The sequence below is a fragment of the Taudactylus pleione genome, unplaced genomic scaffold, assembly GCF_031769625.1.
Source record: "Taudactylus pleione unplaced genomic scaffold, aTauple2 ptg000205l, whole genome shotgun sequence".
Lineage (NCBI taxonomy): Eukaryota > Metazoa > Chordata > Amphibia > Anura > Myobatrachidae > Taudactylus > Taudactylus pleione.
Window position 1 is genome coordinate 3,252,239 of NW_028284607.1, and position 15,781 is coordinate 3,268,019.

General features: G+C 43.0%; 1 protein-coding gene across 1 annotated transcript in view; it reads right to left on the reverse strand.

Moving 5' to 3' along the window:
• Nucleotides 1-15,781, reverse strand: part of LOC148517965 (uncharacterized) — a 38,142-nt gene that overhangs the window by 19,207 nt on the left and 3,154 nt on the right. The window contains exons 2-3 of the mRNA XM_088477938.1: nt 13,792-13,930; nt 8,702-9,013 (exon numbers count right to left, since the gene is read on the reverse strand). Coding sequence (XP_088334064.1) covers nt 8,702-9,013; nt 13,792-13,930 — 451 coding nt within the window. The remainder of the gene's footprint in view (nt 1-8,701; nt 9,014-13,791; nt 13,931-15,781) is intronic.

Genomic DNA, 15,781 nt, shown 5'->3' on the forward strand with positions numbered 1-15,781 from the left:
ACCCCCCAAAATATAAGAATTTTACTTAGCTTGATGATACCATCCATTGATGCTTACATGCCGGGGTATTGTCATGATACGTGCAAACTGTAAAGAATCACAATATAAAAATACAGCAATTTATGCTGGGCATTTATGTTTCAAAATTTGGTGCAAGACAAAACATAAAAGGGGAGAAACACACATTTGCCCAAAGAGCAAAACGACATTGCGCAGACTACGTCAAATTGGGGCCAAATGTAAGCAACAAATGCTAAAGGTAAAACACAAACATTTTAACTGCTCTGAATAAGCAGTTAAAAATGCGCTAATTAGTTCGCAAATACCAGTCACAATAGAAACAGATAAAAATGCGCTAATTAGTTCGCAAATACCAAATAAAGAAACGCCAAAAAAAAAACCACCAGAAAAAATGCGAACGGAAAAACTAAAAGAAAATTTAGCAAATAAAAACTACTCCCACCAACGCCAACTCCTAAACCCGCCAACAATCAACTCCGACCAACGTAACCTCCAACAATCAACAAACGCACCTCGACTCGAGACGCCCCAAGCCATAAATAGTGTTTAGTTTCCCGCACAAATTAAGGAGGGATCATAGGAACACACAATCAATGATGCGGCCGAAAAATAAGGACGCATATATAAATACGTCACGAGCCAAACCAAAAATTCTGGTGTATTTCTTGTTTTGAGCTAAGACATGGCTACAGACCAGGGAAACAATGGGCAACAGTCTGGCGGTAAGTATTTCAGGCATTTTGAAACAATGATTAATTTGACACATAATATAGTGCAAGTTGTGAAGTTTACAATTCTCAACATTTAAACAAATAGGTGAGGAGGATGACATGGAAGAGGCTGCTGGGCCCAGTATTCAGGCCAAAGCTGGTAAAAAGAAAAGGCAGCCACAATTCACAAGAAAGGAGATGGAGGTTTTGGTTCAGAAGTGTGTGGACATCCTGCCACAGGCAGACAGGAATATGAGTGCAAGCCAGAAGTGGAGAATGTGGGAGGAGGTAGCCGTTGCTGTCAATAGGGTGGGTGATTATGTCCGTCTAGACCGGGATGTCAAACGGCGGTAAGTAAACACTTGACCCCCCCCTAAAACCAAAACCCATTTAAAACAAAAGGATAATGGTTCCAATTTCACCCACAGATGGGCCGACTTCAAATATCGCCTGAAGCAAAAACTTGCGCACAGGGCTAGGCATGCAAGGGGGACAGGTGGGGGTCCCACCCCTGTGTCATTGGAGTTGAATGATTTAGAAGAGCTGGCACAGGGGTGTGTGCAGGCTGTGGAGGTGTTTGGCGTGTCCAACATGGATACGGACATGCCAGACTTTGCAGCTCCTCATATTGTCCAATGTAAATATTGTGATGTCACCAACTCTGAAATGTTATTGTGCCAATATGTAGATTCTAATGTGACTCTTTTCTCATTTTTCCAACAGAGACACAGGCGGATGAGTCTGCTCCAGAGGGGAGCCTTGGCCGCAGAATTTCTGCTGGCTCTGCAGGGGAGGAACCAGTACATCCGGCTGAGGACCCTGCAGAAGCCAGTCCAGGGCAATCCCCCTCGCAGGCAGTGTCCCTCCTCACAGAACTCAATTTTAAATCGGATTTCCATGCGGAGATTCTGCAGAGGATGGACGCCAGTCTGGTAAGGGGGCTGAGGCCCTGGAGCAAAATGCTGCGGCCAACGTGACCATTGGTCAGGCCCTGGCGGAAAATACCAGGGCCAACATCCGCATCGCCAATGCCCTGGAGCAGCTCGTTCGCCAGCACATGGTGGAGCCGACCTCCCTTCCTGCCGGAACATCAGGATCCTCCACCTCTGGCACAACATCAGCCAATCCTCCAAATGTGCCTAGCCCTGTGCCTAGTCCAGAGGCCACAACATCTGCCTCTGGACGGGCCAGCTGATGACATCCCGGACCCGGTCTGGCGCCCTCCCTCCCCCAGCCAAACGGGGGAAAAAACGTTGACAGCACTGGCTACTTTTCCCACACTCCTTCTGTGCTTGCCTCATATTCCTTTCTGGCCAAAACTTCCCTCTCCTTTCTTGTGAATTGATTTTAATTTTTAGCTTTACGTTTCCAACCACTTTTATGTTTGTACAATTATTAAATTTTTTGGAATGAACACTGCAAAAAATGTTTGTGTAAAATATGTGCATGAAATAGTTTTTTCATAGCAATAAATTTGCCAAAAATGTACGACTTTATTGTGACATTATTGTAAAAATGGTTTACATTTAATTCTGGCCCACAAGGTAAAAACGTGCAACACCAACATTTAACATGAGAAAAAAAAATGGCTCTTTAAGGAACGTTTTAAAATTTACATAAGGATGCAAATTCACCAGGCAAAAGCAAAATGGCCCAAAAAAAACAAACATGATGACATTATTGTTACAATAGGCCAAAAACCAAAAATTAACCCAAAAATAAACCCCCACAAATGTACACAAATTGATTGTGTAATCCTGACATTAGCAGCTATGATTTCCATCTGCGTACGGTTTTGTGCTAACCCAAAAAACTGATTTCAAAACACATACCAAGCCGGTCTTCAATCCAACACTAATTGATTTTCTGACAAGCCGTGATTAATCGATGCTACATCGTGGAGTGCCGGGACGGAGGAGAAGGCCATCACCAATGTTATCGAGTAATCCAGACCCTAAGCTGTGCGAGCATTTTGAAGGGAAAGAGGATCATCCAGTGACGTATGAGTTGGTACGAACACATTTGACGTTCGCATCTGATAATGTATGTACGCCCCAAAAACGCCTCGCCACGCCTGCGTTTTTCCATCTCCACCCCCGTCAACGCCCAAAAACGCCCTGTTCTGTCAATCACATTTGACATGTCACTTCCTGTACGCTATTTGACGAACGAGACAAAAAAAGCTCGCAATCTGCCGTACGCACATGCGCAGTGTTACACCGACGCATGCGCGGTTACTCAACATCGGAACGCAACGAGCGTACTGCTGTTAACGAACGGCTCTGAATCAGGGCCATTGTTACAAATATCTAAAAAAATAGTGCTACATGGTTTTTAGGTATCTGTATATTTTTGTATTTGATTTTTATTAATTTATTATCTGCTACACTTCATTACATATTTTATTTTATTTATATATTATCGTATTTGTTATTATTCATCCATTCATTGTTTTTAATTATTTTTATCTTATGACATTATTATCTGTTGTTTAATTAAAAGACACCCCAAAAAAGACCAGCGCCTTACATTCTTTTATTTTCTCTTAACTTTCTGATTTGTGGGGGACACCATCTGTAGAGGGAAAGCTGTCAGTAGGGTGGTGCTAATTAAGCTTTATTATTGGTTTGATAGATCTATCTAGGAGGTTTAACGCCTGGTTATTTGGTTTTTGAATCCTCTAGATGTAGCGAAGGTATGCAGTTGGGATGCCGATGGTTTAAATGCTGACCGTCGGCATCCCGACTGTCTAATACCAGCAAGTGTCTAATGACAGGCGTCGAAATCCCGACGCCTGTCATTAGACCTACGCTGGGAGCCCAACATCCGGCTTACCTATCGAACGTAAGCCAGGCGCCGGGCGCGGACAGCCGTGAGGGGGGGAGGGTTAGGTTAGGGGCTCCCAGGGAGGACTTAGGGTTAGGCACTCCTCCGGGAGGTTAGGGTTAGGCTAGGGGGAAAGGGGGGTTAGGGTTAGGCACCCCCGGGGGGAGGTTAGGGTTAGGCACCCCCCCAGGAGACTTAGGGACACTTAGAGGGGGGTTAGGGTTAGGCACCCCTAAGGGATGGTTAGGGTTAGGGGGGAGGTTAGGTTAGTAAATAGAAAAAATAAATCATACTGATTCCGTAGTGAATGCCTTTTCAGAGTATTATTGTCGATTGTATAATTTGGCTGGTGACCTACATGTACATCATCCTAAAGTACTTCTGTGGAAATTGGCAAATTCTTAGATACACTTCATCTCAGGGGCAGAACTTTGGGAGACAATGGAGGTGCCTGCTGCCGGGCTTCAGCACTGAAGTCGCACCTCCTCCATTGCCCACAATATATTCACCCCACTTAGGGCTGTAACTATGTACCCAGAGTGTACCATCATGACCGCCCAATACATGGCACCTCTTCCAGGCACCTGAGAAGCCACCATACACTAGTGAAGAGCTCCGTATCAGACCATCAGCTGCCATCTCTGTATACAGTATCTATAGGCTGTCCCTACTCATTGGCGTTGCTGCTCCTCAGCAGTTTTTTTTGTCAGTGTGACACATCTGGCGCCCCCCCCCCGCACCCAGTTTTCTGGCTCACTCCTCCATGGCATGCCTATATTCTGTGTGCAACTGGTGATGTATCTGCTTATGAAATGCTACATTACAGTGTCAGCAGCTGTGATGGGGGGCACCAAATTATAACTTGCCTCCGGGCGTCTGGGATGAACTTACGCCACTACTTCATCTCCCATCATTGGATTCTGAGACTGGTCAGTTTCTCAGTTGCCCTTAGTCAGAAGAGGAAGTAGGTGTCTTTGCCATTGGATAAGGCCCCTGGATTAGGCCCCTGGATTAGTCTTCGATAAGGTTTCTTCCCATGGGAGATGTTGGAGGCACAGATAGTGGCACTTCTCAAACTTAGGAAAAATCCCTCATATCGCTAACTACCATCCGATAGCACTATTAAGTACAGATGTTAAGATATACAGGGCCCAATTTATAAACAAAAGTAAGTACCAGTGGCATTTTTTGTATATGCAAATGAAAATGCCACTAGTATTTATCAATACTAACACCTCCGGCAAGGTCCAGAAAAGTCCACCTTGTCTGCGAGGTCCTCTGCTCTGCTACTGGCAGCCTAATAGTGCCAGCGATGAGCTCCTGTGCAATGCACATGCTCGATGGTCCGTCTGCGCATATACATGTGACGGGGACCTGTCAGTTTCTGGAAGGATTCGTTGAAGCAAGAAAGCAGCTTCGGGTCCCCATTGTCATCAACGGGGACTGTATTGCTCTCACCATCTAAAAAAGGCAAGAAGGATGCTGTGACAAACATAGGGTAATCTTAGATTACAACTGTTTGTTAAATGCAGAAAGGATGACATAGCGAGAGCTAAAGGGGTTATGCTTCATCAATGAATGGGGCCCTAAGTACGGAAGTTAAGATCTATTCGAAATTAATAGCCAATAGACTCCACTGATACCATCCTTTATTTAACCAAGCTGGGTTTGGTATTGGTAGACAAACTTTGGACAGTACCCACCATGCTTTTAATATTGTGGAATCTTATGCTGCCTATGGGGATCCATTACTGCTGCTTTATTTAGAATAAAAAGAGGCAGTCAATAGATTGCACTGGGGTTAATTGACCGCTGTCCTGAGACTATTTTAGTTTTGTGCTAGGTCACTAACCTCTATGCAAACGGTCTTCTCTCCTCTGTTCTTCCAATAAGAAATGGCACCCACCAAGGCTGCTCGATCCCCCCCCCCTATTTTTGCGCTTGCTATTGAACCTTTAGCTGAAACATTTCGGACTACTGTTGCTATTCAAGGCCTCCTGCTGTATGGTTTATCCCATAAAATGTGATTATTTGAGGTCAATGTATCAATGTGTCTTTCAAGCCCTCAGTCTTCATTACTGTCCTTGCATATTGTACTAGAGGAATATTCTTGAGTATCTTACTATAAGTTGAATACGTCTAAGATGGAGGCCCTCCCAATACATTTTCCACAGATCTGTTGATAGTGCTCCACAGTACCTACAACTACAGTATTCCTGGCAGGATAGAAGTCTTACATATCTAGGGGCTAAAATTCCAAATTCTAATTCTAATGTGGGGGAAGAGATATTGTTATGTGACTACCTCCCTCTTTTGGGCAAATTATCACTCCTTATGGCTGATTGGATGCTGCAGGAAGTCTCGTGGTTATGTTGTATAGCTGCATTAAACATGTTTTTCTTGCCTAAGTTAATGTATTTATTTTGTACCATACCCAAGTTTACCTCCTGTCTCTATTCACTAAGTTTTATGTTATATTGACAAAATATGTTTGTAAGTTGAAGAAGCAGTGGTGTATCTATAAGGGGTGCAGGGACTACACCGCACACCCTGCATCCATTTTCTTTAATACAGTACTTACCTTTCCGAAGTCCCACGTTGGCAATGGCAGTGATGTGCAAATTGCTGGTAAAATGGCCGTCATTTAATTTTCTTAGGGATTTGTGTAGCTCTGCCATTGTGCAGTAGAAAATCTTGTGACGGACATTTTCCCGGTGACCTGTGCATGTACAGTAGATTATGACACAGCACAGACTACTCTGCACCGCTGGCTAGAGAGGAGGGGGCCAAGACAAAAACTGCACATGGCCCCCTCCTCTCCTAACATGCCCCTGTGAAGAAGCTTTGTTTAGCTAGATGTACTAATGGCCTGATTCAGAGATGAACGGTATTGCACAGCTGCAAGCACAAGTGTGGCAGACACAATTTGTGACTGTGATTTTGGCCGCAATTGCAGACAATTCTGCCTCAAGTCCATTGAGAAGCCCATAATAGCTGCTCAGATGGCTTCCATTTTTTTGAACAGACCTATCCACCTATATAATATATTCTCAGAGTATTTTAGATGGCATGATGACATCTCATGTCAGTGTAAGTTTGACCAATAGAGGTATAGTGGGTGGAGGATAGGGAATAGACTCTATGGGTCAAATGTAATAGCCCAGTATTTGTGTGAGCCAGTGCAATAGTCATTAGATGAAAAGTGGCAATTTGTTTAAAGGAAAAACAACCTGGCAAAACACCAATCTTTGTACCCCCATGCTGATTATCTTGGTGCCGCTCCTCTCAGTAGGAACTCCAGTTTCTCCCTGCTGGCTTGGAGTAGCTTCTCTCCATGGCTCCACTACCTCTCTCACCCTTGGCAAGCTTTGGGCCTTCTGCGTATCTACCACTGCATGGCTGCAGGGATTGAATTATGGCATGTCTGCGCCACCCACAGGTACTGGCTAGGAGGTTGAGCCTGCAGCCATCAATGCTTCTTCCAGCGGCTTCCAGTTAGATGCTGGCCAGTGCTTCCTGTGGGTGTTCTGCTACTTTGATGGATGTGGACTTGTGGTTTCCATGGCTGAAACGGCTGAATTGCTGCAGGTGACCCATGAAAGGACAGTCATCGCTATCATTGTTCCAGGGACTTTGGCTATTGCACTGGGGCCTGTTGGGTTGTGTACTAATGTGATGGTCTCATATGTGTCCTCCTTGGTCTCAAAATTTATCCTACTCAGGAAGAAGGGCAGTGAGGTTTTTGCCCATGATGGGGTGGCTCCTGAAACTGTGGTGGGGGACTTCATGGCCTAAACAGGTAATCTGTCCCTGCTGCTGGTGGGACAGACTGTTGTACCCACATCTGCAGTGGACTCTGGCTCCTCTTCTATGCAGCTGTTCCCAGGCGTGCAGCTATTACAGGCTTATTTTACCCAGCAGTTGCTGTGCGCTAGGCTTGACACTGCCAGCACCAAATCCGTCCCTTGCATCAGTTGCTTCATTGCTGATGGTGTTGTCGCAAGTTGCCTCTGCAGTGCCTGCTGTGAAAGTTGCCTTTGCTTCCCCTACAGTCTCAACTTTGGCAGTTCTAATATATCCAGGTATCGGCATGGATGATGATGATACTTGCTATTGATTAGAGAACCTACCGTGCACCTCCAGTGAGTTACAAACATGCATTTGATCAATTTTAAATAGGTGTCTTTAACAAGAGCATTGTTATCAGCTGTGTGGTGTTGATTAATCATTAAATAAGAATCGATAAGGTCATGTTGCTTTTCGTCATCATCGTGTTGTGTTTGCATTTGCTGTTTTGGTAGTGCCGATTCTACAACTATTACTGTGCATATATCTCCAAAAGTGGTGGTTTGCATGGTCCATTCTGCTTCTCTGTTCCTAAGGGTCAACACATCCAAATTACGTTTAACTCTAATTCTTGTATTTGTGTTGCCTATTTTTTGACCATGCACAGTGCGAATTCATGCAAATCTACATATATCCAACTTTGCATCAGCCCTGCAGCCTCCTGAATTAAAGAAAATTGTTCATAGTCTGCAAAGAGAAATATCAAATTCACAGTACTATGTCTAAAGCTGGATACGCACCTGAAAGATATATCTGCAGATGATGGTTGTTCATACACACTGAACAATCATCACTGCAATCTGGCCGGGGGTCCCGCTGGCCAGGGGTCACATCACACCCCCTCCCTGGCAGCCTCTGCAGAAAGTGAATGGGTGGTTAGCTGACCACCAGTACACTAAGCACGATGCACCAATATATCGGCCAGTGTGTACCCAGCATAACACACACTTCCATATCCTCGACACAAGTAAGCAAAGCTTTTGACATTCTCTAATACATTCTATTGGAATAATCAGAGAAATAGCATATTGTCCAGAAATAATTCTCATACCACTCAAAATATTCATCTTATAGAACTGTCTGTGGTTAATTCTAGCACATTAAAGATGTAATGAATATAATAGAAGTAATAAATATAGACCAGTGCATCCTGAGGATGCAGGCCATGTGTTTTCACCACAGAAACAATGTGAGGAATAATTTAATTCTCTCAACAGTGACAAACAACGTCTGTGTGTTTACAGGATACAGAGATTAATGCCTTAGTTCTGCATTTCTCTGTACCACTGGGCATATACCTCCTGCATAAAGGATACAGTAATATGTTCCGTCATCATTAGCTTGTACTCTGCTGATGGACAGAATGGCTGATCCTCCCGATATGGATCCTGCAAACCTGTCAGATACTGACGAGGGTCTTATATTGTGATTACTGCTGCCATCACTGCTGACTATAAGGTTAGGAACACTCTGAAGTTCTTGGTACACCCAGGTTGGGTGGTTACCCGCAGCCACTGAGCCTCCACTGTGACTGCAGATCAGACGGATGTTTGAACCAGGAGACACTGACATTGCAGCATCCTGAATCACAGTAAACTGAGCCACAGTACCTGAAACAAGACAGGAATGTTAGAGAGCAAGAATAGGAGGAGAAGTGGCTATACATGAGTTAATGTCTTACATGAACAAGCCGTGAAGGTGAGGAGTAGAACAGCCCAGGACATGCTGGAAAGGTGAGAACAAACTTGCTGAGTGACACAGACATCAAGCTGAATCCATCAGAGCAACTATATAACCATAAAAAACCAAGGTGTGTCCTTCTATGCAAATTATTACAGGGTCCATTGGTTAGTAATCTCCTACACACGCTATCAGATTTTTAGCTTGTAGCTAAATTGTAGAAATTCAGTAAATGTAAGACTTCTAATAAGGAAAACGTAATAGGTAGATTACATTTTTTAAACTCAATGGATACTTGAACTTGAATTGCCTATTTTGAATTTATAACAAAATAATTGATTTACTAATTTTAGTCCAGATATAGATATTTTTGGTTGCATCATTACTAAAAAAAAAAGTAGATATAGCAGAACAACCTGCTGTAAATTAGTATGACAGTCTTCAGCTTCTAATAAAGGCGTGGCTTATCCCTCAAAAGACAATAGCTACAATCTACTATTTACTGTATATATAAAAGAAGTTTGTTTGTTTGTTTCTTTATTTGTTTGTTGGCAAATATCTTCCACAACTCTCAAGATAAAGCTACCAAATCTAACATAGTTATTTAGTATCAAAAAGTAAGCTATTAGATCACATAGCAACAATGCAACAATGCGACAGAGCGACAAATCTTATATATAAATTAATTGGTCTGTTTGTTTGTCCAGTTATGCATTCGGACACCCCTGCACCGATTGGAATGAAACCAATGCGAGGTGGTCCAGTTGGATCCTGGAGAGGTATTAGGGGGGTTAGGGTCCGGTCCAACCTCCCGTTGCTGTACACTGGGCAGAACTTTGATCCAGGGAGCCTTTTCTGGGCCTTCCAATGGATGGATTTGGATGAACAACATCACGTAATAAAACTTAATAACTTGAAGATTTATACCCGGGCAACGCCGTGTACTTCAGATAGTATACAAATAAAAGAAGCACTGGTTGTCAGAGTTCAATTGTTTAATACACCTTAAATAAGAAAATGACAGGAACACATGGCCGGTGTATTAAAATTATATACACAGTTTTAAAATACATAAAATATTCAAATGACTCACATCAGAAATTAATCATTGAAACCTTAGATTGATTAATTCTCCATGCATGTATTAGTCAGATCAGTGGAACGGTAAAGGTAACTATGTTAGTAAAATAAAATAATTTTCATCTACTATTAGTTCACAAAGTCTCCATATTAGTAAAGTGCAATTATTATATAGCTTAGATCCACAGTATTAATATCCAATCCTAATTCATGCAAACAATTAAAAAAATATATAAAATTATTACAATTTATTAATATTGACATAATTTCTTACATATTTAATAAGTGTGCCCCAAAAAGAGTTATTTTTTGCTTCTATGCAACCCCATATATTTGTTGGCTGAATCCAGACTGCATTAAAAACTTTGTGCAAATCCTCAAGATAGGTATCTTCTTGGACAAATAAAATCAATTTGTTATAGATACCTGCCATGGCCTGCACAAATTTGTTGCAAAAAAAACAACCCATATAAATCACTTGGCAAGTGAACTTGAAGTCTGATGCTTCTTAAGGGGTGCCTTATGCAACACAAGATGCAACGCAATCTGCTCCAGTAAATGGAGAACTGGGATACGGTTAGGAAGCCGGCAGCCGCAATCCCGACCGCCGGCTTCCCGAATCCTCTATTCCGCCTAGGGTTTAATGACAGGCGTCTAAAATCTAGATGCCTGTTATTTTCCCGACGCCGGGAGACAGGTGCCCGGCATCCCGATCTAAGGGATGCCGGTTGCCGCGAGCGGACAGCCGTGGGGGGGAGGGTTAGGTTTAGGGCACCCTGGGGGAATTAGGGTTAGGCACCCCCCCGTGAGGGTTAGGCTAGGGGGAGGGAGGGTTAGGGTTAGGCACCTCCGGGGAGGACTTAGGGTTAGGCACCCCCCGGGGGACTTAGGTTCAGGCAGCGGGGAAGGGGGGGTTAGGGTTAGGCACTTAGAGGGGGGAGGTTAGGGTTAGGCACTTGTGGGGGAGGTTAGGGTTAGACACCCCTAAGGAGGGTTAGGGTTAGGGGGGGTTGGTTAGGTTAGTTTATACTTACCTTAGGGACGATCGGGATTTCCAGCACTGTCGGGCTTCTGCTGCCGGGCTCTGCTGTTTTGTCGGGCTGCCGCAGCCGGGAATCGAACTGCCGGTCATGCGGCAGCCGGCTTTTCATACCGAATGTGGAGAACCTTATGCCAGGGCAACTTAAAACAACCAGTCACAGCATCAATCTAAATTCTGAAATAGGACAGATAGTAGGACTGATGTAGGAAAATGGAATTTGGATGAAAATGGAGCAACTGAAAAATCAACTCAATGTCAGCTTGGCCAGCAACATCCCTGCTCCAAAACTCATGATATGCAAAGACTTGCAAAATGACAATTACACAAAAAGGCAGCACTCCTGATCCATTTGCATCAATGACCACACAGCGTTCTGGTTAAGACAGGTGCCACAATGATCCTGAATGTACCAAGAACCTTTCTGGAAATGACACCAAAGGTCACACATAGTACCATGATAAAAAAAAGCATGACCTGCATCACCACCTCAACCTCCTTCTAAACATCATCCAGCAAATTATAGGTTGACCGCAGATTCCACTTGGAATCCATGTGTACCTTCTCCTAAGTAGTGAAATCTAAGAAACTAAAAGTGAAAACAGATAACAAAAGAGCTGTCTCCTCCCTGAGAGGATTGCATGCCAAACAGGCCCATCTGTTTTAACTCATGGACTACAGACAAATGTACAGAAGGTGACAGCATGCTTCTCTATTTCTGGTAAGGCATCCCTGCTGATGAAACCTTGCGCAGATATGGAAAAAATGGAATGTTAGCATCAGAAACAAAATTTACAACAGAAGACAGAACCATGTACGAGAACAATGACGCTAAGGGAGGGGTCACAAGAGAGTGGGAAACAAATTTAAATGTCAACTGCTGTGCCTCTGGGAGATAAAATGGCATAGGAGTGAAAGTGACAATGACCTAAGCCTGACTCGGTCCCAGCAGAATCATCCCTCCTAGATGCATATCACAAGTTTCCACCAGGTCCTGTTGTATACCATCATCAGGTCCTCTAATAATCCATATGCCAGAACCTCATTAACAAACAAATCTTACTTGTGGTAAATTGGAAACATAGAACATATTATTAAAAACCAAGCTTCCAAATGCAAACTGAATCCAAACAACAAATCACAGGCCTTAGGATAGTACAGGTGATTGCTGCTAGAGAAAACTCAAGTACAAAACAATATCACCATCAAACTCAAGCTGGACAAAGCCCATAATGAAAAGTAGTGCACAATGGAATTGTATTTGGGTCCTTCCACTCACCAATATGTTGTATGTTAAAAAGAACATGCACTATTAACAAATCAAGCACTTCAGCAATTGGTACTGCCACTTTTTTGGCTGAAGTGCTTGGTTTGTTTGGGTAGCCACAAAAGAAAACAAGTTTGTGATTTGGTTAAACCAAGATAACAATGGGCTTTAAGCCAACAAGATACCAATGTGCTTAAGGCTCAAAGTTCAAGATGTCATTATCATAACCCTCATCATTGTAGTTAATGTCATCACACAATATTAGCTCATCCCCACTGGAATCCATTGGTGCAGTCTCTGTTGTAATTGGTGGCAAAGCTCTTCCTAATATAATTTGTTTTAGTTCAATTTAATGAGCATCAATTTTTCCACATTTTTTGGAAGTAGCCTCCTATGCTAATCACACACAATGTTCCTGGCTGTGATAAACTCTCTTTCCAAGTACACACTGGATTATGGGCAGCTTAAGTACACCATATCTAGTTTGTTCAACAAGCTCAAAATTGCCTTTTTTTCCTCCCAGTATTAAAAGGAACTGTGTGAGATGCTAATTTGTACATTATTATTAAATACTCCACCATTCAATTGATCCATATTGTATCAGACTGAGGGACTAATTCAGAAATGTATGCATATGTGCATATCTGATGGGGTGAGATCAATGCATTTGCATATGCCATACTGTGCATGTGCAGATCTTGTTCCGCTAGATTGCTCATAGTAGTCTGGACAACACAACCTATTTGACAGGCTGCGGCTGTTTGGTGGAAAAGCAGGGGTGGCAACAGGCAGCATTGTAGAAAATGGGGGCATGTTGGCCCCATTTTTTGGGTGTGCTAAAGCCAATGGCTGTGTCCTTGCATACAGATTTACTGGGTTCAACAGCAAGAACTTCCTGGTCATCCTGAGTAACCTGAAGGTTACTCAGATGACCGATGTTCACACAGATTATCTCATCTGTGTCTTTTGGATGCAGCAACAGATCAAAGAAGCTGGCAGGAGGTGTCTATTTACACAAGACACCCCCTGCTTCTTTAGGATATTATCACACTATTGCTGCATACAAAGACACAGCATTTGTGTGATTAGTGTACATCTCTGAATCAGGCCCCTGAGTCATGATGAAGGTGTCACTATATGTAGGCAATTCTTTTAAACCTGACTAGATGTCATAATGTTTCACTCTGTTGTACTGAGTTGACTCATCATCAAACCTAGGACCAAGCATGCTTGCCAAAATGTACTGATTCAGTTGCAAGATATTATATGCATTTATAAATAATGAACTTGATCTTCAAGTTCAACATGCTTAACGGAATTACTTAGTTTCATCTCCTCCTTCTGCTTCTCTAGCTGTTTTTCTAGTAGTTTAACTAAAGGTATGACCTGACTCAGGCTGACAGTGTCTGAACTCATTTCATTGGTTACACTTTCAAATGGTTTCAGTAGTTTTGTATAAACCTGAGAGTATTCTCCAGTGTGCTGCAGTAAGCATGTCCTCCCTCTCCCTATGTCATGGCATGATGTGTACATTTTGATGGCTTGTTGCTGTTCCTCCAGTCGCTGAACCATAAAAAGGGTTGAATTCTGCAAAAAGATACTGTATATTAAGGAGAGCTGTTCAAAAGCAGTAGATAATATAACACATCTCACAGCTCCCTCATCACCAGCATTAATGCTGGTTACACACCGAACAATATATCGTTGTGTGTACACATGATATATCTGTGAATGACGTTGTTGACAGATATATTGCATTGGCCGTATAGCATGGTAGATGTAATATCTTGCAGATATAATGTGTGCATCTGCCTCTGGCCACAGGAACTGCCTACAATGACATCACAACTGGGCAGACAAATTTAAATGCTCGCTCAGTCGTAATTTTTGGCCAGACATATTGAGCAGCCGATTGGTAATTGTGTATGCTTACCAAAACAGTTGGCTTAGTTGGCTAGGTGCTCGGCCGGCCGCTGAATCAGCCAGATGTGTACCCCACATAACCCTCAAGTATCAATTAATTGAATTCAGAATTATTAACTCTCTCATTACCTCCCTAAGTATAATCAAAAGAACTCCTTAATCTTAATTACAGCCAACAAAATAAATAACCCTTTCAACTTAACACTATAACACATTGACCCCTCCAACCCATAATGGGGCCCGCTCATACTTATTAACTGTCCTCAACTATACCCTAAAGCACTCCAGCCTGTTGCTGGGTCTGATTATCTTTTATCTGGACTGTTGTCACAGTGATGCTCCTAGTCTTCTCTGTAATGTAGCAGCAGACAATGGTAGCCTGTGTGTTGTCTCTGCTAAGACTGGGGTGCCTGCCTTGTAAGGACTGGAGATGGAACCACAGAGGAGAGGGGAGAGGGGGAGGCTGAGCCTTAGCATAGGGGAGGTGGAGGCCTGCAAACATGGAAGAAGGGGAGGGTGGGACTACCAAGGAAGAGTAGGCGGCACCACAGGGGAGCAGGAGGCAGGGGCTGTGCATCATAGGAATAGGCTGCATGTTTGGGGGGGTTAGTCGCCCCCCCTCCCCATTCCAGCGACCCTGTCCATGATTGATTTTATTTTTTCCACCAGGACAGGAGTTAAGCTACTGTAGTTGAACTTAACTGCTACCACACCAAGGGAACATACAATGAGATAGGGAAATGAGGGACTGTGAACTTTTCCATGCAACTTTATCAAAAGACTGAAAGACTAGTCATTTTTGTTGACACCAGAAAAAAATTTCCTTTTTCCACTTATTATTTTTGTGGTACAGCTGTCAAGGGCATGTCTACATAGCTTTAGGTACAGTAATAATGTAGCTATCTATGAAACACGCACTCTAGCAAAAAAAATACAATTTTCATTTAATTATAATAAAATACTTACAATATTTTTGACACCAGCAAAAAACATACACAAACACAACAGCCTGTTTGCAGCACTAGATTACAGGTCTACAATGTCTGATAAACATATAGCAGCCTGTTTGCACTGCAGTGCACTGGATTACAGTTGTTGCTAGCTAGTGTTTCAAACACACATACACACACAGTGACAAAGATGCCTGCAGCCAGTCACCCTTCCCACCTACTCCCCATCTGCCTACTACTACAACTCTCTCTGTCCTCCTAATGGAATTGTTTTAAAGACCAACAAGCCCACAACCTCCCCCTATACACTCTGATCACGGGGAGGACTCTTACTGTATATGCAATCCAAAATATGCAAAATCCAACATTTCCAGGAAAATTACTTGCCAGAAGAATATCCAAGCCGGGACTTGACCCTACTCAGACCCCCCAAGTTTGG